Source organism: Carcharhinus amblyrhynchos, chromosome 7 (genome assembly GCF_965287045.1).
Source record: "Carcharhinus amblyrhynchos chromosome 7, sCarAmb.v2.hapA, whole genome shotgun sequence".
In the NCBI taxonomy this organism is placed as follows: domain Eukaryota; kingdom Metazoa; phylum Chordata; class Chondrichthyes; order Carcharhiniformes; family Carcharhinidae; genus Carcharhinus; species Carcharhinus amblyrhynchos.
In genome coordinates, this window is record NC_137330.1 from 91890094 (window position 1) to 91914898 (window position 24805).

Below are 24805 nucleotides of genomic sequence, written 5' to 3' on the forward strand. Positions count from 1 at the left end.
TAAAAAATACCAGTCGACATGACCTAGTGAGCCTTTACCTGAGAAGTACCAATAAGAAAGATGCCAAGATGTGGAAGCCATGTGGCTGGACACAAAGGAGAACTGTGAGACAGGAGAGCTGGAGACAGAAGGCAATCAGCGCACAGATGAGCTACAAAGAGGAAGTAGGCAGAGGCAGTAGAACGCAAGAGAAAGGAGCTGGAGGAGAGCGTACGGCTTCTCTTAAGCCTGCTCCACCATTCAATACAGTCATGGCTGATCTTAGACTTCAACTCCATTCTCCCATCCATTCCCCATATCCCCTAACTCCCTGAGAGAGCAAAAATTTATCTATCTCAGCTTTAAGTATATTCAATGATGAGACATATACAATCTTCTGGGGTAGAGAATTCCAAAGGTTCACAACGTTTTGAGTGAAAATATTTCAGTCCTAAATGATCATCCACTTATATTGGGGCTGTGCCCCTGAGAATTCATGCAAGAAGAAGCCAGCTAAGTTCTTTCTAAAACATTCAGTTTTCTGTTTGGCAGTAAGAAAGAAAAATGAATTCCAGAAGCTCTGGGGGAATGATGTACGAGCGAGCTAAAGGGAACTGAATCCTAAAAGTGGTGTGAACAGTTCAGGCATGTAAAATAATTGAGAGTTTGTGTCAAGGGGCCCAGATGGTGAATCTGGCATTGTTAGCCGATGGGTTCAAAAGGGACTCTAGAAAGCTGTGCCATCAGGACTGACATGAGCCTAGTGAGAGAGGATTTGTAGACCAGCACCTTGTTGGTGTCAACCATAGTGGGGGACCTTGGATAGCTGCCCGTGAAAGCAACTCAAGTGCTGAGCGGAAAAGTGACAGATCCTGTGTACTGGAGGCCAAGTTAGAGAGATTTGGAGTGCACATGGAGCCACATGTTTGAGGAATTGTGGAGGTGCTTGTGGTTTTAGAAGATGTGTCACAGTTGTATTGACTATGCAAAGTGAAATTTATCTTATTTGAATTGCCTGATGATTCACGTTTAATTTATGTTGATTCTGATTTGTGTTACAAAACGTGAAATGCTGTTGGTAATTTCTTCACTAGAGTGGAGGAGGGGGAATGTTGTGGGGAGGGGGGGGCTCATTTGGTAAATTTGGTTATTTTGATTTATGGTTTCACCATGAGGATTACAGCAGTAATTACAGCAGGTTTTTATTCCAAAAGTATACTTTATTCATAAATCTGTCCAAGTACATTAAATAACAATTTAAATTTTACATTACATAAGATGTATTTTCTTCCAACACAGCTCCAAAGTGCCTCACTACATTTCAAATGACATATTGGGTGGGATTTTCCTTCCACACTCGCCCCTAGGCTGGAAATTCTCGCCTGAGATCAACAGACATTTGTATGGTTTGTCCCCGCCCGCTATGATTCCCGTGGCGGGTGGGACAGGAAAATTCCACCCATTATATTCACAATCCACATTTCCTGTCAAACATACAATATGAGTGCTGAAAAAGAATCATTTGGACTGGAAGCGTTATCTGTGTTTCTCCACAGTTACTGCCAGACCTGCTAAGTTTTTCCAGTATTTTCCATTTTTATACAACCTGAGGGGTTTTACACAGTTTCCAGTCCCTTGGTACATTTTGGTAGGAGCAGCATAGATATTGTGGGTGGAATTTTATGGCCTCACTCGAGCAAAACCAGAAAGCCCCACCCGAGGGCGATGGACATTTCCATTGTCTGCCGCTTGCTTGCTCCGATTCCGTGGCGGGTGGGCGGAAGAATTCTGGCAATTGGGTTTTTCTCATTGAGCAATTCTGGGCCCTCTGTTTCAAGCTTTAGTGCATACCATGGCATATTGCCCTGGACTTGAATTCTGCCAGTCTGTAAGACTTGACCATTGACAGCTCTTTGCACTCACTGAATTGATGATCTTCCAGCTACAGATGACATACAGCCTATAAAGGTCAAAGTCTGAAGTTATGGGGTTTCTCAGGATGAAGCTCAACAAAAAGCATTGCAGCTTTTTCCAGACCTGCTTTGTAAAGGCACATTCCTGAAGGAAATGTGTGATGGTGTCTTTCCCACTGCAGCAGCCACAAGGGCAGTGTTTGGAGGCAGTGAGATTCTGGGTGTATAGGAAGCTCTGACATATCGGGCCTTTTTCAGCACCTGCCAAGCTACGTCTTGCTGCTTGTTTGAAAGTTATGATAATGAAGCATTGTACCAAATGACTTTGACAGTCTGCTCAGGGAACCACTCCACAAGGATCTACCATCTCCTTTTCCTGCACAGCTTTGAGGACATTACATGTGGGTCACTGCCTGATGGACTTTTGGTCAAAGGTGTTTCTCTGCACAAACATTTCCATGAGGAACAGTATGGCACTGTCCAGCTGACTGGAATGTTCATGATAACATGGCCAGATCCATCCTTTGCAATGCTAGGACCAGGTAGAACAGTTGCTCATTGTGACACTTGATGCGTGCATACAAAGGGTCTACAAATGTCCTATGCAGCCTCATAAAAATGTGGCCTTCAGGATGAAGGTGATGTTGGGTGTCTTTTCTCTCCCTTTGTCTAGAGGATTGTATATTGTGTCTTTGCAGACATGGACCACTTTCAGCCTACAGACAAGATGGAAAATGGCTCAGATGACTGCCACAGCACAGGAGCAGGCTCTGGGCCAGACCTGCATCAATTACATGGGTAAGATTGGTATAGAGGGATATGTGGGCAATTGGGGCTGGCTTAATGGTGGCAGCATGGACAGGTTATGCCGGGGGTTCTGTTTCCATGCTGAGGACCTCTATAATTCTATGTAGAGCAAGAGAACTTCAAATATGATGACCAGGCTCTTACCTGCAATGGAGGGGGAAAGAGCATTGCTTCCACATGCCCAGTTTCTTTATCACCGTGGCTATATGTTTCTTCCAAGTTTTGTCACACCCTCCAGTTCCTCTGAACCATATCCCTGGCACCTTCAGATAGTCTGGCATGATGGTAAAGGGGATATAGGATTATAGGTTTCATTCCTGAACATGGCCTTGCTGTTATCACAATTTACTTAGATTCTTGAAGCCAGGTCACATTCATTTCTGATTCAATGTGTACGATTTGAATCATAGAATCCCCACAGTGCCGAAGAGGGCCATTTGGCCCATCGAGCCTGCATTGACATAATACCACCCATGGTCTACCCGCATAACCCTACGCTTTTACCCTGCTGGTTCGCGTGGCACCAGAAGCAATTTTGCAAGGCCAATCAACCAAACCCGCACAACTTTGGACTGTGGGAGGAAACCAGAAACCTGAAGATTATAAGTTTATAATTTTATTTACTTATCAGTCACAAGTAAGGCTTACATTAACATTGCAGTGAAGTTGCTGAGAAATTCCCCTAGTTGCCACACTCTGCGCCTGTTCAGGTCAATGTACCTAACCAGCACACCTTTCAGACTATGGGAGGAAACTGGAGCACCTGGAGGAAACCCACCCAGACTGATGAGTGGCAACCAATCAGATCCACCCAAGGCCAGAGGTCAGCTGCTCTTTCCCAATCCACCTAACCTGCACATTTTTATTCACTTTCCTTTTACTGTGGAATTTTTCTTTTCAGTAGGATGAAAATAAATCTTTTTATACATGAACCAAGAGAACAATATAACTAGAAATCATGAATGAAAAAAAAGTTTAAAGTTACACCATCGTTCCTTGATTTTATTGCATTGTATTCAGACATTCTGTGGCCAGCCTGGAAGCCTTATTTGGAGGACACTTTCCAATGACTGTTCGTTCTCACAACTGAAGGTGATGTGGGCAAGAATTGTAGGTGCTTTGATAGAAGTAGAACTTAGTAGTGACTATCACAGCACTGGTTGTCATGCTCCTACTCGTAGAGGGGTAATGTTTTGGCGACCATGAAATCTTGCTGCACTTTCATGCTCCCAAATTTGATTTGTGGATGGCAAGGAGCCTCTTCTCCAGTGTGTAACAAATCCAGAAAAAGTGTAGCGAAGAGGACAAGAATTTCTGAGATTTCATTTGACCTGACAAAGGCATTTATTGCTGTGAATTGTGATGTGCTGTGGGAGATTCTTCTGGCAGATTTGTGAATATTACACAATGGTACGTTGACCTGAGTAATAGACCAAGGTCATCTGTCACTGCTATTTGTAGTCGCTGACAGAGTTAGACAAGGTTGTGTTCTTGCTCTAATCCTATTCAAGGTGCTTTTTGTTGTGGCACTGTTCAAGGAATTAAAGGACTCTATCAGATGAAGGAATATTCAATTTTGTACAGGTGGCCGTATCTTCAAACTTCATTGTCAATAAATAAAACAGTAGTAGCAGAAGGAGGCCATTCATCCCATTGAGTCTGCACCAACTCTCTGACAGAGCATCTTTACCCAGGTCCACCTCCCTTACCCCATAACCCCACACATTTACCTCACTAATCCTCCGAGCCTACACATCTTGGGATATTAAGGGACAATTTAGCATAGTCAATCCACCTAACCTAGACATCTTTTGACTGTGCGAGGAAATCAGTGCACCCAGAGGGAACCCACGCAGACACGGGGAGAACTTACAAACTCCATACATTCACCCAAGGCCGGAATCAAATTTGGGTCCCTGTCACTGTGAGGCATCAGTATTAAGCACTGAGCAACTGTGCCACCCACCGTAATGCAGATAATTGTGACTTGCTTCTTGTGAATTCATGTGGGTTCTCATCCACAATGTATTCAATTGCTTTCTGACTGTATTGGTCAGGCAGCACCATGTTTTGCCCTTACCACCAACTTAAAAATGACAGGAGTCACGAATTGCTCCAGCCTGATCATACAGTCACACTTCTTGTGGTTATATTAATAATTTACCATTTAAGATCATAAGTTCCGTCACTCCGTTCACGTTCTCATGCAGAACATCACAACTGATGTTGTCAGTCACCAAACCAGTCTCCAGATCTCACTATAAATTAGCACCTTCAATGCTCATAACCCCCTCAATACTGTCTAATTCAGCACTGCTTCACTGTGATCTTAACGTATTTTAGGATTGTTATCCTACAATAAAAATACTGACATAATGGGTACCTGCATTTTCAGTTATCACTTGCCCAGGTAACAATGTACCTACACATTCTCACATCTTCCAAGGCTGTCAGTTTTTTTTAAACAACTGTCAGTCAAAATGTACTTGTTTTCCAGCTTAGTATGTATGTGACTCACAGGCAGCAAGAAAAAAGGGCCATTCAGCTCCGTAATGATTCTCCGCTCCAGAAAGTTCAAGGACCATAAATGGGACTATAAACTCCTCTCTGGAACACATTGATGTCAATGGTAGAACTCTTGTCTGAGTCAGAAAGTTGTGGCTTCAAGTTACACCAGAGAAAATAACACAGAATCTAGGCTGACACTCTGGTGAGTTTGCTTGTCTGACCTTGCTCTGTGCAGGTTGCTGCATGTTTCCCTACATTATAGCACTGACTTCAAAATGTACTTAGAGTCATACAATCATAGAGCACTACAGCACGGGAACAGGCCCTTCAGCCCAACCAGTCCATGCTGACCATGGTGCCTTCCCAGCTAGTCCCAATTGCCCACGTTTGGACCATATCCCTTTAATTCTTTCCCATCCATGTACTTATCCAAATGTTTCATTGGTTGTGATGCTCTTTGGAATGTCCTAAAGCCATGAAAGGATATCATAAAATATTTCACAGATATATAAAGCGTAGGTGGCTTGTTAGAGAAAACATTAAGCCTATTAAGGATCCAAAGGCGGAGGATACAACTAAGGTATTAAATAAGTATTTTGCAGCTGCTTTCGAAAAGGAAGGAGATGATTTTAATGGTACACTACAAGAAGAATTGGGACAGGTTAATGAAAGATAGAGAAGATGGGCTAAAAAGATTAGCATTATTGAAAGTTGGTAAGTACCTGGTTCAGATGGAATGAATGCTAAATTCCTTACTGCCAAAGGAAGTAGAGGCAGAAAGAACAGAGGCATTGGTCACAATCTTTCAACTTGTATTGAATACTGGAGTGGTTTTGGAGGATTTGAAGATTGTAATGTTATTCCATAGGTCAATGTGCCCAAGGTGCAGCCCAAGGGCTGGATATGGCCAATTTTCAAAATGCCAGTCAAACGGGTAAGTTTAAATAGAGAAATCTACATGGAGCTGATCCTTCAATCACAGGCCATTTATTTCACTAGTGAGCCTGTCAGCAGCAAATGTGGGAGAGAAACAACCCCTGACTGAAGGAGCAGCGAACACGAGTGGTGGTGGGTTCAGAGCCTGGGAGGCCAAGACCCAAAGTGATGAGAAGTGGGACCTGTGAAGCTGAGGGCTGAGGAGATGAGGAGGGGTAGCCGAGGGCTGAAGAGATGAGGAGTGGGGCCTGGGTAGCTGAGGGCTGAGGAGATGAGGAGTGGGGCCTGGGTAGCTGAGGTCTGAGGAGATGAGGAGTGGGGCCTGGGTAGCTGAGGGCTGAGGAGATGAGGAGTGGGGCCTGGGTAGCTGAGGGCTGAGGAGATGGGGGGTAGGGCCTGGGTAGCCAAGGGCTGAGGAGATGGGGATTGGGTATCTGAGGGCTGAGGAGATGAGGGGTGGGGCCTGTGAAGCCAAGGACTGAGGGGATGGGGGACTGGGGCTTTGGTAGCCGAGGGCTGAAGAGATGAGGTCTGTGTAGCCAAGGACTGCGCAGCTGATCAGCAGGGTCAAAGGAGTAGAAGGCTGGGAGCTGAGGGCTGGAGAACAAGGCCCAGGGAGTGAAGATGGTGAGGCAAGTAGGTGGATGTGCCAGCGAGAAGATCCCAGGGAATGGTGGTGCGTGGAGCCCAGGTGCCCAGAGCTGGACCCAGCATCTGGATTGGGGCCCAGACGGGCCTGTGTGGGATATGAGGGAACTGGAGCAGGGCTCAGGAACACCAGAGCAAAGCATGAGGCAGTAGGAATGGGGCCCATCAGTATCTGAGTTAGTAATTGACTGGAGACTGTGTGTAAGAGAGAGTGTGGTGGCGGGGGGAAGGAGGGGTGGAGTGTGTTGGGGGGAACGAGATTGAGGGGAAGCAATGTGTGAGGGGTGAATTGAGCATGAGGGGGCATGATGGAGCTGGAGGGACATGAGGGAGTGTGATGGAGTGTGAGGCGGTGTGATGTATTATGAGTGGGCATGAGAGTGGATATAAGTGTGAGGTGAGGATTAAGAAAGGGTTGAGGATTAAACCAAAAAACTGAAGGCCAATCAGTGATGGTGAAGTTCTTGTGGGAAACCATTATCAGGGGAAACGTAGACCCCTACATGGAAAGACTCAGGTAAATCAATGGCAACCAGCATGGATTTACTAAAGACAAACCATGTCTAACGAAATTGACTGGATTCTTTGATGAGGTAACAGAAAAGATTTATCAAGGTAATGCAGTAAATGTTGTACGTCTGGATTTTTGGGAGACAAAGTGCCCCACAGGAAACTCTTCATGAAAATAGAAGTTATTGGAATTAAGAGGTAAGTGGTGGAATGGTCACAAAACTGGCTCAGTGACAGGAAGCAAAGGTGGCGGTGAATGGGTGTTTTTGGACTGAGAGATATTTAGCAATGGTCTACTTCAAGAGTTTCCATTATTTTGCCATCTTCATTTTAAAAAAAGCTTAGATTTGGGTGTTCGGAGCAGCACTATAAAGTTTACAGATGATATGAAAATTAGAAAGGTGGTCGGTCATGATGAGGGATTTTATAGGTTTCAAATTGACAGACAGGCAGGATGGTGAAACGAACATGGCAGATTGGGTTCAGAGTGGAGAACTGTGGGGTGATACACTTGAGGAGTATTGATAGCAAAAGACAGTATACAACAAGTGGCACAATTTCGAAAAATGCAGATGAGTGGAAGACCTAGGTGTCTCAGCTCACAAATCAGAGGTGGTAGGGCAAGTTGATAAGGTGGTTAAAATGCATGTGAGTCGCTTGGATTGATGAATAGAAAAAGGTCATACCCGAACTTTATAAACCGCTGGTTAGACGTCATCTGGACAATTACCGGACAATACAATTCAAGGAAGATACAAAGGCATTATAAAGGATATAGGTTTTCAAGATAATGAGATATATAGGGAGAAATATTCCCTCTGGTGAGTGGGTCCATGACTAGAGATCATAGATACAAAGTTGTTGGAAAAGATCTAGAGGGGAGATGTGGAGTATTTTTTCACTGAGAATTGTCAGGATCATAGAATCCCTGCAGTGCAGAAGGAGCCCATTCGGCCCATCGAGTATGCAATGACAGCAATCCCATCCCGGCCCTAACCCTGTAATTCCACATATTGACCCTGCTAGTCCCCGAATGCTAAGGGGCAATTTATCATGGCCAACCAACCTAGCCTGCACATCTTTGGGCTGTGGGGGGAAACCAGAGCACCGAGAGGAAACCCAGGCAGACACACGGAGAACGTGCAAACTCTGCACAGATCCAAGGCTGGAAACAAACCCGGGTACCCGGTATTGTGAAGCAGCAATCCTAACCACTGTGCCACCATTCAACCTGAAAAAGTGTTGGAGCTGATTTTATAAATAATTTTACAAAGGTGATTGACAAGTATTTGAGGAAGAGGAACTTACAGAGTAGTGGACAAAAAGTGGTATATGAGGGGAGATCTCATTGAGACGTATAAGATGATGAATGGGACAGATAGGATAGAGGTGGAGAGGCTCTTCCTGCTCAGAAAGGACAGTAGGACTAGGGGGCACAGCCTCAAGATAAAGGGGGGGCGGTTTAGAACGGAGTTAAGGAGGAACTTCTTCACTCAAAGGGTGGTGAATCTCTGGAATTCTCTGCCCGTTGAAGTGGTGGAGGCTACCTCGCTAAATATATTTAAGACGCGGGTTGATGGGTTTTTGATAAGAGAGGGGATTAAGGGTTATGGGGAGAGGGCGGGAATGTGGAACTGAGCCACGACAGATCAGCCATGATCTTATTGAATGGCGGGGCAGGCTCGAAGGGCTAGATGGCCTACTCCTGCTCCTATTTCTTATGTTCTTATGTTCTTATATGGAACTAAGTGCTGTGACTCTTTCAAAGACCCAGCACAAATCCATTATGATAAATAGCCTCCTTCTGTGTCCCAATTGCTATTGTTCCATGAAAGGTATTAAAAAAGACAAGTTCATTGTTTCTTTCTTTAGATTAACATTCCTGAATGAAAATCCACTCCGTGGGTGTTTAAATTATTTGTTGCTGGGAGCAAGTTCTCCATTCCAATGTCAGATTTGCAATGAATTGCCATTATACTATTCCCATGAGGCAGTCCAGCGTTCCAATTTTATTTTGGGGAGAAAGTCAAACGTCAGGATGGATGGATTAAGCACACTCGATGCCTCTTGGCTACACTTTGAGGGTCATCCTCACGGATGGGCACAATGAGATATGTTGGAGAACTGGGGTAGGGTCATTAAGTAAATAATCGTGGCTCTGACAGGAAGCTTTCTGGGGCTGAATAACTCAGGAGCCATGCTGCAGGTTTGTCTAAAGTTGGGTATCTAGCTGTGCCCTACATTACTTTGTCATTCAGAAAGAAATGGAAATTGAATATCATAGAATCATAGAAACTCTACAGTGCAGAAGGAGGCTATTCGGCTTATTGAGTCTGCACCAACAACAATCCCAACTGGACCCTATCCCCTTAATCCCACATATTTACCCTGCTAATCCCTCTAACCTACACGCCCCGGGACACTAAGGGGCAATTGAGCATAGCCAGTGCACCTAATGGGTATGTCTTTAGACTGTATCTGTGGGAGGAAGGCCTGTGTCTGGCAGTGGCCGCCAGATATTCTGGAAGATGTGTGTTTCCCTCACAATACCCTTCTCCATCATGTTACCAGCCGTCCTGCCTGCCAGCCTGTCTCCAGAGAGCTGATGGAATCCTGGCCTACATAGAAAATCAAGTATATAATAGTTTACAAATGTGGACTATTAGGGAAGGAAACATGCTGTCCTTACTCTGGTGCAGTTCCTAAAGTGAGTCCAGACTCAAACCAACGTGGATAACTCTTACCTGCCTGCTACAGCACCTTAAAAAGCCACTTTGTTCAGGGAAACCAGGTCTGGACAATAAATACCAGCCCTGCCAGTAATTTGACAATGAATTAAAACAATCTACAATCTCCCAATTACATTATGAGTCACAATTTACTGGGAAAGGATTTCACTGTAATAAGCCTGGGACAAGATGAAGCAAGTAGGACAGATTTGCATCTGTAATTTCTTTCCATTACAATTGCCTGATGTTAACTCGGCCTTTGGACGCAAGGTAATCAGGAAGATTACTGGAAAACGGAAGGTGAAGCAGAATGTGAATGTTTTCTAGACAACACTACTGTGAGAAGCTGTTTATAAACTAAAGCTGCCAGATGCCTGCAAACACATTTCAGGACTGGTAAAGTTGCCATTGTCTCGGATGGCCATAGGCCGCTCTCCACTTTGAGGGGGAGAGGTGACTGGTGGTGATTTAACCTGAGGATCATGAACAACCTCTGGCGAGGGGCAAGGTTGAGCCTTCATGAATAACCTCAACCGGTATGGGAATTGAAACTGTGCTGTTGGCGTCGCTCCGCATCAGGAACCAGTCATCCAGCCAACTGAGCTACCCGACTCCCCATTAGAAATGGCATGTCCTCTAGGAAATCTAAAAGTAATGGAGGCAGAGGAGAAAATGCTGGCTCCCAACTTAGCGAACAAACAAAGGAACATTCATTTCAAAATTGCCAACTGTCTGTAGGTCAACAGAAAATCAATAGTCTGACTTTTAAGGATTCATTTTTCCACTTCTGTTTCTTGTGGTTTGGAAGGATCAATTACTGATGTTGGCATTGTCGATTTTTTTTTTATCTGCAGCAGAAAACAATCAGCACCTTAGCCTGCCGCTTCCTGCACACCCGCCCCCTCACCTCACCCCACTTCATTCCTGACGACTACTTCCAGTTTTGTCACTTAAAATGTCACCATGCTTGAAGGCATATTACATTTTACTTTACTATAGCTCCTAGTTTCACTGTGGCGTGGTTCTGTGTGTCACAGCTAGAGGAAACTGTCTGAGGTATTCTAGGATACTTACATAGCTCTGTATTGGAAAGGAAGAAAATTACAGTGGAGAGGAAAACTGCACCTCACCACAGGCAGAGCAAAATAATGAGTGTATGTTGATTGAAGTTGCAAAATCACATCTAATTGCTCTTATGCTTTGTCAAATAATAAGTCTGACAGCTTATCCCTAGGAAGTAGTACACCTGTTCTACTCGATAAAAGTGGTGACTGCTTAATTCACGCAAAAAGCAGATAACAGTAAATAACACTGGCAAGTAATTGGAAGGAAGTGGAGTTGAGAGAAAATTGTATATAGCAGCAGAGGTTTGCACTTTGTTGTAGACACATCACAACATAAAAGTGCGTCAATATCTTGGAAATTATAGTTGCTGTTGTTATCACACAAGCTTAATGCACTTGTATCAAATTCCTCTCTGCTTTTTAATGGAGGTATTATCCAATTTGTTTTATACAGGCTGCATTCTCCATTAAAATGATGCAGAGAGAAATTTGCTACAAGTATTAGGGGTAATTTTGACTTGGTGATACAATACTATAAAATTGGCTATATCAATGAGATAACTCCTTATACATCTCTCCCAGCTCTGAGCGTTTGTCGGATAACATCACTTGCAGTAATGTCCAGGCTTATATGTATAGTTGAATGCAATAGCTAACTGACAATAACAGCCGTAACCAAATCAAGTTAAAATGGCAGGCCGGCATTTGATGATTTCCTCAAACATAACACGATGTTCAGTTAGTAATGGAAAGATAATTTAATTATTAACATTTTTTGATTTGTTTTGATTGTAATAGAGTTAAACCCAACGGCAGCACGGTGGCATAGTGATTAACACTGCTGCCTCACAGTGCCAGGGACCCAGGTTTGATTCCTGGCTTGGATCACTCTCTGTGCGGAGTCTGCACGTTCTCCCTGTGTCTGTGTTAGCTTTCTCTGGATGCTCTGGTTTCCTCCCACTGTCTGAAAGACGTGCTTGGTAGGTGCATTGGTCATGCTAAATTCTCTCTCAGTGTACCCGAACAGGTGCCAGAACATGGCGACTAGGGGATTTTCATAGTAACCTCATTGCAGTGTTAATGTAAATCTACATGTGACATTAATACTTTAACTTTAATCCCACCAGGGAGCTATGAGTGTAAGCAGCAACTTACAGAGCTGTTCAATTCCTTGCTCCCCTTCCTCCAATTCTCATTTTAAGGGAAACTTTCTAAGGTACCACAAATGTTCAACAATGGAAAATGTGGAAGTGCATACTTAAGTTTGAAAATATCACAGTGACCCTGGAACACCAATCAGCAAACCTTAAATTCACTGTAATGCTCAGTCCACTAATGAGAGTGATTTAAGGAGCAATTGATGATAGTTTCCAATTTGAGACTGTCAAAAGTAAATACAAATTACAAGTAGATGAAAATTGTAAAGCTAAGGCTATCTGAAGTTTATATTGGAATCTGCTTCGATTCCTGCAGAAATTAAAACAGCAATTGAAAGCAGGCCAATTGGCATCTAAAAGAGAAAGGCAGCCAGGTCTGACACATTCAACAACTGTTTTTATTTTAAATTTCCAACATTTGTTCTTTTATGTTCTGTTGATGCTCCTGCTCTGCACTGTATTTAGATTTGTGCAGCTGTCTTCGGCTTTAAGATAGATGTCGGCATCTTTTAAAAAAAATCTGCTTTAAACATGGAAGTTTACAGATTCTTGTGGTGTAACCAACAAAGCGTATGAAGCATAATACACGACGTGGAAGAGAAGATCTGAGGAATTGGTAAACTGCAAGAAAAATCAAATAGTTTAAGTTTATTTATTAGTGTCACAAGTAGGCTCAGTGCAATGAAGTTATTGTGAAAATCCCCTAGTCGCTGCACTCTGACGTGTGTTCAGGTACACTGAGGGAGAATTCAGCATGGCCAATGCACCTAACCAACACGTCTTTTGGAAACCAGAACACCAGGGGGAAACCCACGCAGACACGGGGAGAACATGCAAACTCCACACAGACAGTGGCTAAGGCTGGAATTGAATCTGGGTCCCTGAAGCTGTGAGATAGCAGTGCTAACTACTGTGCCACAGTGGAGGATCTGATTTATTGAGGATAGAAGATCTGATATATTTTCCATGGATTATACCAGCGTCTGAATCATTCAACAATCTGGTGTAAGATTACTCCCCTACTCATTCACATGATGAAAATACCGAAGGACAATTAGCTTCGGACAATTAGCTTCGGACAATTTAAAATTAATTAGAACTGTCCAAATAGTCACATAAGAAATAACACTCAATACAAATTATATGAGCATATTTACACAGTTATTCATAGCAACATGCACAATCCATAGAAACATTGGTGGTGGGGTAATAGGATTTAAAGGGACAGAAATGGGATTTTCTGACCCGCCACGAAATTCCAATCCCATTTGGCTTGTCAGTCAAATTTTCCATCTTGCCTGGATCGATTCCCGCTGGAACAGGAAAATCATTCATAATATGGAGGCAAATAAAACTTGCCACTGGCATGTTTTTCCAGTCCTGCTGAAGTCCATGGAGTGCTGAACAGCTCACCGCATTTTCCAGCCCCATCCCTGCCATGACGAGGCAGTAAAATTCTGCTCAGGAAGTCTTTGGCGAACTTCAGAAGGTATCTTAACCCAATTAGCAGTTTTTGCCTAGATTGAAGTGATAGATCAGCTCAGTATATTCAGGTTTACCATTGCTCAGTTGACATGGTTTAAAGAAAGGGCTAAAGAGCTTTTGGAATCCTCTAAACAGTAATTGCATTCGGCCCAAAACACTTTTATTCTACATTTTTACACAAAATCAAAGAAAATAAACAATATATGAGGAAATTAATTCTACTATGTTACAAGTATTCAGAATTTAATAACACTAATGAACAAATGAAGTGCAGTTGTTCAACTTGTCTCATGGTTATGCTTTTAATATTTAGCTTCACCATGGCAGAATGGTCTCAGGAGAGTTAAAAGCTCTTTTTAAACATCTGGGATCAAATTTCCCTTCGCTTACACAAATTATAAGCATAATCTGGACAGAATCAGCTAAGCCAATGCAAATGGTTGGAGAATATAAATTTGGATAAGCTGCTACCCCAAATTGCTCACGCTTGATTTTACAAGATCTTTTACACTGCTGCAAGAATCGATTCACCAGAAACATGCCCTGCAACAAAACTCATGAAGCTCGCAGCTCGTAATTGTGGGATTTCGCTGATTCTGCTGGTTCTGAAAGGCTTTTCAAATTGTGTTCGTTTTCTTGGGTGCACAGGAACTAGTAGGGAACTTATTTAGTGTTTTATATCAAAAATAAACATAATTTACTAAGAAACTGCCTAGTGTATAGAAATAAAACTAATAAATGGCTTAGCACATTTCTTTATGTAATTTTCATTGATTTAAAATCAGGTAAGATATTCATAGGACTGGACACCCTTACTGAAAATGCTCATCTCTGCTGATAAAGCCATATTAATGAAACTGCACCAGGTTACCACTCGTGAATACATCAAGGAATAAGTTTAAATGGAAAGGGAATAAGAAAACATTCCAACACTGTTCAATTGCACTGGTTTATGGAAATTTTTTTGTTTGCGATTAGGTAAATGATTTTTTGTGGGAAATTTAGCCCAACCTAGCTAGTGCAATTTCAAATGCATAAAAGCAAATTATTGCAGATGCTGGAATCTGAAATAAAACAAAAAATCCTGGAAAATCTCAGCAGGTCCGATAACATCTGTCGAGAGGGAACAGAGGCAATGTTTCGAGTCTAGAAGACTCTTCATCCACCCCATGTTTCTCTGTTCACTATTTCCTCATTTTAATTAGAATCCGGAATACATAGCCAGAAATACTGAAAGTGTTTAATGTAAAATGAACAAGGAGAACATTTTTTTCTAATGTCCAGTTTGCAAATTTTACTTTAAGCATTAAGCAACCATATATAATTTTTATTGTAATTTTCTCCCCTTTTTCCTTTTGCTGATGATTACAGTACAGCTCCCTGGACATGGAATGTCTGTCTAGTACCTTGTCAGCTTCCCTTCCTACATGTGTGCAACTGTGTGATGATGCTATTTGGCTATCTGTTTACGGAGACCATAACACCAGCGAGGAAGCTTGGTCCTATTGTAAACCATGGTTGCACATTAACTTTTAAGATGAGATCAATGAAAAGCAATCTAAAATGAGAAACTAGATTATTTTTCTCTTTGCATCTATCCTTGTAACCAATATTAATGCTCCCATTCTTGCCCATGATGGGATTAGGTAACTGTATAAATCATGATTATGGGCTGCTTTGACAGACTCAGTATCATACCATTCTTAATATAGACTCAAGCTCTTGTGGGCTACACAAGTAAAATGTGTACGTTTCTACCAGTCACAATGTAGCCAGAACATCTTTAGCAATGTTTCACACTCCTCAAATCTGTACTCAGTTGTCTTCTTTTCTCTTTTTACATGTAATTCTTTCATGACATTATCTGTGGCCTTGTTAAAAAATATGTGCTAGCAAGATCCGTCTTGTTCCACGAGCATCTCAGTAGTGTAACGCTGCTTATCCAACACAAACTTATGTATGAATCAATCGCTTGTCTCCCACTGCAAGTCTTCCGTGGCTGATGCTATTCTCTTACCTAGGTAGTCACTGTCTAAATCAAATGGTGCGAAACTTCAGCTTTCTGTTTGATCATCAGCATTTTGTAAATCTCCATATCCTAACCAGCATCAATATTTCTTATTTGTGCAACAGCAACTTGCATTTGTGTAGCATTTTTCACATAACGCAACATTCCAAGGTGCTTCACAGAAGCATTATGAAGCAAAATTTGAAGCTAAGCCAAATAAGAAGATATTAGGACAGATGGCTTGGTCAAAAGAGGTAGGTTTTAAGGAGCTTTTTCAGCTGAAGCCAATCAATAGTGGAATGATTAAAATTAGCACCAGTCAAGAGGCCAAAATTAGAAGACTGCAGATATCTTGTAGAATTGTGGGGCTTGAAGGAAATTACAAAAGTGCTCAGGGGTTGGTGGGACAGGGAGGTGGGAAGGGGGTGGTGGTAGTTCAGATGGGGACGCAAAATCCTGGAGGGATTTGAAAAAGAGAATCAAAATTTTAAAATTGAGGTACTGCTTAACTGAGAGCCTACAGCGTTAAGTGAGCACAGGTATAATAGCTGAATGGGACGTGGTGCAAGTTAAGGTATAAGCAACAGAGTTTTGGATTAGCTCTTGTTTACGGAGGATAGAACTTGGGAAACTGGCCAGAAGTGTACTGGATTTGACAGAGTCTAGAAATAACAAAGACATGAATGAGGATTTAGGCAGCAGATGAGCTGAGGTGATCTCAGTGATGGTCCAAATGCATAGTCAAAAGGACATCTTGCAGTTAAGTATGACCCCTAAGGATGTGGGAACAATCTGGTTTAATCACCGACAGTTTTCAGCTGGAGTCAGTGGTCAGGGAGTAGAGGAATTTATAATATGGCTGATGTTAATGGCTTTAGTCTTAATTGGACCAACCTTCTGCTCATCCAGCACTCAATGTCCACAAGCAATCAGGCCTTTTAGAGGCAGTAAAGCAGTCAATTAGGTAGTTCTTTTCATGCACCCAATGAGTAAAACAAACTCAAATTAACTTAGGGACAAATTAAGAGGGGCAGCCCCCCCAAAAAGGAAGGGGGGATGATCCAAACAGAAACCAAAGTCCAAAGGAAACTTAAAACATTAAATCAAAATGATTATAAGGGTCCATAACATACACCAGCCCCTGCGGTGCCCAGCGGGCACAGAAGGCGTCAACCGCGCCCGTGGACACCGCATGCTCCCTCTCCAGGGACACCTGGCCGTGAACGTAGCCGCGGTAGAGGGGCAGGCAGTCGTGATGGACGGCCCCGTCGATCGCCCGCTGCCAGGAGTCAATTAGGTAGAGCTGGGTGACATTAGCGGACATGTGAAAGTAATGTGTTGTTTCTGGATGATGTTGTGGAGGCACAGCATGTAGATGAGAAGAATAAGGCCAAGGATAAACACTTAGGGATACTAGTGGTAATGACGCAGGAGCAAAAAGCCATTGCAGGCAATTTCCTGGCTAGATAGTTAAGTATGCAACTGAGTGAGTGCAGTCCCACCCAGGTGATGACGAGGCATTGGAGAAAGTTGGTATGGTCAACGTGTAAAATGCTGAAAAAAGATTGGAAAGGGCAAGGACAAGTTTTCCATCGTCACCCAGCAGTCACATTTGTGAGTTGTGTAAGAATGGTTTTGGTACAATGGCTCAGGCAAAAACTGGACTGGAGGGGTTCAAACATGGAGATCTGGGGAAGGTGAGTGCAGCTTTGAGATACAATGCATTTAGGGAAGGTTGGAGATCAGACAGTAATTTGCAAGGACAGAGGGATAAAGTTTTTTTTAAGATAGGGGTAATAAAGGCAGAATGAAAGCGAGGGAGACAGTATCAAAAATAAGAGAACCCTTAACAATAGCAGTTAACTTGGGAAAACTCGGAAAAGGGAGTTGGTTGTCAGCAGTTTACTGGGAATTGGATAGTTGAACCAAATGGTGTGATAACCTTAGAGAGGGCATGAGGGAAGAAAGGAAAGAAAACAAGAGAGGCCACTACAGCTCTGAGTCAGCCCCATTGTCACTGAAACCATTGTCCAGACGTCTATCAACTTCAGAATTAACTTTTATCATGCCCTGTATATCAATCTTCTGAGCTTCAACATATAAAAACTCCAACAAATTCAAAACCCCACCGATACGCTCTGTCCTGAATTATGTCTTGTTCACCCGTCATCTCTGTCATCAAACTTGCATTGGTTTGTGTCTCCAACACGCAATTCAAAGTCTTTGTCTTCACTTACAAATTCTTCTACCGTGGCTTCATCCCATCAAACTGGGCAGCCTCCTCCAGACATTTATTCCAGCTCATGTTCTACAATTCTGACTTCCGGCACATACTCTGCCATCTTCCAGCTCCCACTTCCCCACTCCAAAACTGGAATAAATCCTCCAGCTACTGGTTTAATCTCATTGTTCCTGCCTTTAAAAACCTTCTAATCCAATCTTTTTTGTTCATGCTTTCAGTTATCTCTTCTACTTGGCACTTAAGTAAAGTTTATTTATTAGTCACAAGTAGGCTTACATTAACACTGCAATGAAGTTATTATGAAAATCCCCTAGTTGCCACACTCCGGGTCTTGTTTGGGTATATTGAGGGCGAATTTAGCATGACCAATGCACCTAACCAGCACGTCTTTTGGACTCTGAAACCAGAGCACCCAGAGGAAACCCACGCAGACAGGGAGAGAATGTGCAAACTCCACACAGACAATGACCCAAGCCGGGAATTGAACCCTCAAGTACTTGAGGGTATTTTGTGTTAAAGGCACTATGTAGATCGGTGTTGTTGTTGCTGTTGAGTTACCAATATGCTTTCAGTCTTGGCTTTGTCACTCTTGCAGTCAAGCTAGCTTTGATTTCGGTAACTTTGCCACCAGAAGGTTACATCTGCCTGTGACAGATACAGTGAATACTGCAGAGCTTGTTGAGTGCAGTTTTTGATTTGATCTGATTTATCACTGTCACATGTATTAATATACAGTGAGGAGCTGAGGACTGCTGCTATAACCCAACATAACTCGAGAGTGACAGAGAAGTCAAATGAAATCTGATCACCCAGCATGGCTGGGCATTATTGTTTGGACGATGAATGACTTTTTCTCTAATGAATCAAAACAAATCCTATCTGTTCTTCACTGATGTGGTTTTCTTTTGTTTATGAAAATGAATATCTTGCAATGAATGTATTCACTGTGAGGAAGATGCAATAGACGTTCACAGCACATGGAGGTATCAATAACTATATCTAGCACCATGTCTGCCTCACATACATGCACACACACATACACACACACACACACACACTCACAGACGCAAACATTATGAAAGTAATCAATGTTAGTAATCAAGGCCACATTCAATTAACACCAAAAGGTAGCTACAATATTATTTATTTTCTTAATAAAAGTTAACAAAGCCACTGTTAAGCAGAAAACATACAGCTTGAATATGTTAACATTCTTCAGGGCTCTAAGAATACTACTTCCTCTTTATTTCCAGCTTCCATTATACTGCTTTCTTTTGCATGCAATGATTCTTTAACTGACACTGTTATTCTTTGATGATTTAATGATCAACACCATGAGGCCTTCTGATAAATAGGTGCACTGGCCTCCATCCCCCAATCTACCCCTCATGGCCTTATTTATGCCTCCAGTATTCATTAGACCGGTGACATTCGTCGAGTGTGTGACAGGGCAAAAAAAGCTCTATTCAGCACATTTCACGCCATCACTTTACTGGTGCAAACCTATATATAGATCAGAACAAAATGCACTCCAGATGGCATTAACCTAGATTTCTATCTGTGCTTTTTATTTTGTTCAGTCAATAAAATATCACACCTGTGTATCATTCCTTGGAGGAAATTATGAGAGTGCAATTTAGAGAAATTTTTGAAAATGACAGTCAGAGCAAATATTAGCACCTGACACCGAGTAAAATAACATTGAAAAAGAGAAACTCCTGAAGAAGGCTCGCTTGGGATGGGACCATACTGCCTTCTTTATACCGTTACAAGTGACAGAGCAAAACATCTCATTTTGGTGTGAAGTTCAAGAAACAGGCTGCCACTTTGCACTGTAAAATATCCATGGATACCTACTCCATGCCTGAGTTTGGTTTCATAACTAGTTTTATGTAAATATATATTTTTCGAAGAAAGTATTCAGATAAAAGTGGTTCACTGCGAGATGTGGAAATTTATGTTTCCCACTGTGCTTTAGAAATTCAAATGGTCAACATTGTTGAGAAGATATTTTTTGATCAGACTATGGATCTACGAAAGGGATATGTGAACATAAAGAGATGAGCTGATTTCTAGCAGTCATGGTTTCAGGTTGTATTTTGTTACAAAAAGAAGCAACCGGTCAGGATTTAAGGAGGTTTCCATCACCTTATTGGCCAAGATCTTGCCAGTGAACACTTGCTATTTTTAACTTGTTAGATCCATAGAAACCACAGAATCCCTCCAGTGCCGAAGGAGGCCAGTTGGCCCATCAAGTTTGCACCAATTCACTGAAAGAGCATCTTATTCAGCCCACCACCCGCCCCCCCTCCTCAATTTCCGTAAAACCACACATTTACCATGGCTAATCTACCTGTGGAAGGAAACCAAAGCATCCGGAGGAAACTCATGCAGGCACAGAGAGAACATGCAAATTCCATGGAGTCACTCAAGGTCAGAATCAACCTGGGTCTCTGGTGCTGCGAGGCAGCTGTGCTAACCACTGTGCCGCCCCTTTCTAATTCGACTTGTCTGATTTCTTCTCCCTCCAACAGGACAAATGCAAGGCCAGGTTTTTGTAACTGCCTGCAATCCGGTCTCGCTGAAACATCAGGCTGTACATATTCTACAATCTGGAATGCTATTGCGATCACATCATTTAAAGGACTTCCTGCTGTTTGAGGCTAAAGTTAGCCTTCAGCAATACTAGGAAACAAATGGCATGTGTCTAGATGCCGATATGTACAGGCCTCTTACCAAGTCATCTGCCAAATTATTGAAAATATATTCAATTAATTTAAACTGATGTGTAATAATAAATTTGGAGGAGGTTATAAACAATTGTCCTGCACTATTTCATTTTTCTATTTTGTCCCATTAAAGTAGATCACTCCATCAAACCTTCCACAGTATGTGGGGTAAAGTTAATCCTCTTATTCACACCATACATTAGAGAAAGAAGAATCATCAAACTTTTCCACAGCGCAAGCACCAAAATGTTCTCAAGTGCGAATGCCTCACATATGACACATTATGAGGGGAAAGGACGATAGAGGGTGAAATGATCCTGACTGTCACCTATTCTGTTCAGATGGAAATCACTGCAGATGAAAGGCAAACAAGTCGTTTGGATTCTGTGATGTTGCAAGTCTCATTCATGCTGAGAAGCTGAACAAATGTCAAATGAGCTCTGGATTCATTCTCTGGCTAGCAATTTTCTAGAATAACCCCAGTGCAACCCCTCCCGAGAAATACCATGCACTATATCAAGTAATGCTAAGCATTCAATTTTTTTAAATTAAATTTCACTATAGATTGGGGGAATCTGACTGACTAGTTTGCTAAATAATGCAGGGTTGCCAGTACAATTAGTGATATTTACAGTTCCACTTTGCACGGTTATTTTCCAGCAGTGTTGTCTGTGTGTGCATGAAGCTCGCTGCAGTCACAGTTCTTCAATGCAAATTCTCAAATTTGATGGATTAATATTATTCATTATAGCCCTAGTAACTATAGCTAAGTTCATACCAACTAGGAGTTTTGAAATGTTACAAAGCGGTGGACTCGCAAAGGCGGTGGAAAGCAACGCCTTCAAAAAGAAAGGAATGGACAGAAACTGCGAGGCTCGGGATTAATGTGATGTTGCTCTTCCCACCCGCATGTCCACCCGGGAAGCACTCAGCTGTCAGGCGGCCACTTCACAGTCCTTGTATGTTGTGACACTCGGAGGGAGGCCTGCGGGCAACATCAATAGAAGCACTCTCCGTGCAGTCTGTCAATTCTTTTAAGATTAAAAAAAGGGGGAGGGAGGGGGGAGTGGGGAGAGAGAATCCTTGATCTTTGTCGATCCAGATGTTTCCAAACCCCGGGGTTTCACAAAGGCAGACAGGCTGATGACCAATTCCTCGGCACCCAATATAACTCGGGAGGCCAACAAACAGGAGAGGAGAAGAAAACAAATAAACCGCTGGTTTCATTTGTCACTTTACCTCGCCTTGTTCGTGGAAGAAAGGTAGACTTATTTACCATCCCCCCCCTCCTTCCCATTAAGATAGCATTAAAATAACATTACGGTCAGAAGCGCATTTTTCATTCAGTGACTGGAATCTGATTGAAGTCACTGCGACTTCAGAGGAATGCATGAAAACCAATGGGTTGCTTTGTGTTAATGCACCGCCTGGGGACCGATGATAAAACTTCGAGTCGGTGAAGAAAGCCCTACCAGCATCGCTTGGATCGTTGTTTAGTGTTGGTTCAGCTCATGGAATGGCAAAAACGGTTACTGTAGCAATTAATCCCCCCTCTTCCCTCCCCCGACCACCTATAGTACACTGGAGGGCTTAAATCCTCGGTGAGTTTTAAGAAGTACTCCTATTATTACAGCCAGGCTTGCTTCAAGCTCTTTCCAAAACGCGCTCTCTATTTTGGCACTACCACACAGCGGGTCATGGACACAGGGGAGGGGGCAGAAAGATCACACACACACTCTCTGTCTCACACACACACACACACACACCACTGCACATGGAGCACTTCCCACTGAGAATCAAACCTTTTTTTTTGTCACTGTTGTGTTCCACTGTTGGGGAGAGTGAGACAGGCAGCGTTAAAAGCCCATTGCTCCGAGTGGATGGGTCATCATGCATAGCTATTACAAAGAATGAATAGTAAAATAAAATCCAACCAGACCGTCTCTGTCTCTGTCTCTCTCTCTCTCTCTCTTTTATACATAAGTCTCAAGCAAGTCGAACTTTTCACGCATCCGAATTGGAGCTAAGGTTTGTCAATCTGGGGTCCGAGTTAATCTCGTATCTGTAGTGATAGCCTTCCATGTGGTCTCGGCAAGCATCCCTGACATTGTAAAGCCACTTTTTGATGCCTTTTCTGTTCAGGTACAGGACAAACATGAAGATGACCCCGATCAGGGCCAGGACGATGCCCAGGAAGACGTAAGAAGTCTGCAGCACCCTCTCCATGTCTCCCGGGACGGCGCACTTCAGGTCGGAGTGTTGGAGCTGGAGGACGGGGATGTTCCTGAGGTTGTCGGGCGAGGCGCACAGCAGGCTCTCCCTGTCCACCACCCTGCGGCTGCTCTGCAGCCAGCTCAGCAGCGGCTCGATGTCGCAGTCGCAGGCGAAGGGGTTGTCCCGGAGTCGGATGCTGATGTTGGGCTGGGCGCCGAGCTCGGCCAGGGTGCTGTTGGTCAGCCTCCTGAGCCAGTTGGAGCTGAGGTCGAGCGTCTGCAGGCTGAGGTTGCGGAAAGCGCCGCCCAGCTCCAGCAGCGAGTTGTTGGCCAGCTCCAGGTGCCGCAGCTTGGCCAGGCGGGAGAAGGTGCGGGCCGGCAGGTAGACCAGCTGGTTCTCGGCCAGCCGCAGCCGCTGCAGGTTGGCCAGGCCGCCGCTCTGCAGGCACTCGGACAGCTGCTCGGCCATCGAGCCGTTGAACAGAGCCCGGCTCAGGTTGAGCTCCCGCAGGCGGAGCGGCGCCGAGCCGAAAGCCGCCGCCTGCAGCCGGGAGATGCGGTTGTTGCTGAGGTCCAGCTGCTGCAGGCTGGGCATGGAGGCGAAGACCAGCGAGCCCACCGCCCGGATCCGGTTGCCGCTCAGGCTGAGGGTCAGCAGCTGCTGGAGGGACGGGCCGAACGCCCCGCTCTGCAGGCTGGAGATGTTGTTGCCGGTGATGAAGAGGGTCCTCACGCTGGCCGGGATGCCCCGCGGGATGTCGCTCAGCTCCTTGTTCACGCACTTCACCGTCTTGACCGGCTCCGAGCACTCGCAGGAGCTGGGGCAGGAGCTGAGTGCCCGGGCCCAGGGCAGCAGCAGTGCCAGCAGTGCCCAGCTCCCGGGGCAGCGGCTCGAACTTACAGGTAGCCCCCGGCCAGGCATGTCGATCTGGAGCAGCTAGTTTGCAGCTTTACCTCCTCTCCACCCTCACCGGGAAAGGGGGTGGGGGACAGAGAGAGAGTAACTGGAAATAAAAGAGGGACTGGGGAGCTGAGAATCCGGATCCTTTCTTCACCTCTCACTTCAATCCATCAATCCCCCTCCTCTCTCTCTCTCTCTCTGCAAACCAGAACAACTTGGAGCTTTCACTTTTCTCTGTGTGTGTCTGAGAGTGAGCGCCCTGCTGCAAGTTTCTCTCTCCTTCTCGTTGTTTCCAGCTCTTCCGGGTGATGATGATGAGGAGGAGGAGGAGGATGGAGGGGTCTCGGGTTACACACTTTTTCTCTCTCTCTCTCTCTCTCTGTCTCAGATCTCGCAGAGGAATATATCAAAACACAGGAACCAAACTCCAATCGGCGTCCCGGAGCAGCCCGCCCACAAGCCTGCTCCTCTCCTCCTCCTTCTCCAAGCTCCTTGATCTAACTTTCCACACTTTCAAAGTGTTCTCCCCACAGGCGCTGTGAGTGTGTGTGTGTGTGTGAGAGAGAGAGAAAGTGAGTGGCTGGGCTCTGCCCGCCAGCTCCACTCACACGCAGAGTGATGGGCAGGACTGCTCTGAGCAGGGGCTGCTGGCTGCTCGCTAACACCACCTCCTGTTCCCATGGGTTTTGAGGCCGGAAGCAGAGGGCACATTTCTCCTGGATCAGAGAGAAAAAGAGATTTCATCAGTTGGGTAAATACTTCATTTAGTAAGTGGAAGGGAGACATCTGTAGAGTCATCATATACTCCAATCCTCCCGCCGCCTCCCGTCTCCCGCCTTTTAAACAGCTGAACAAAAATGTTTAAAGAGCAGAATGTAGAAAATCTGACCAAAAAAAAGGCCTAAATTCAGGAAATACCCAGCCTTGAACTCAATATTAGTGGGGTTAACAGAGGTGAGTAATCATCTCACAACTC

At 43.9% G+C, this 24805-nt stretch overlaps 1 protein-coding gene across 1 annotated transcript; it reads right to left on the reverse strand.

Annotated features, from left to right (window-relative positions):
• Positions 1-20037: 20037 nt before the first annotated feature.
• On the reverse strand, positions 20038-24315 carry tpbg (trophoblast glycoprotein). The gene has a single exon (XM_080192792.1). It carries the CDS (start codon positions 23848-23850, stop codon positions 22720-22722), a length of 1131 nt encoding a protein of 376 aa, XP_080048918.1. The 5' UTR covers positions 23851-24315; the 3' UTR covers positions 20038-22719.
• Between the last annotated feature and the right edge of the window lie 490 nt (positions 24316-24805).

Excerpts from the sequence above, each read along its gene's own strand:
- tpbg (XM_080192792.1), bottom strand. The coding sequence starts at position 23,850 with ATGCCTGGCCGGGGGCTACCTGTAAGTTCGAGCCGCTGCCCCGGGAGC.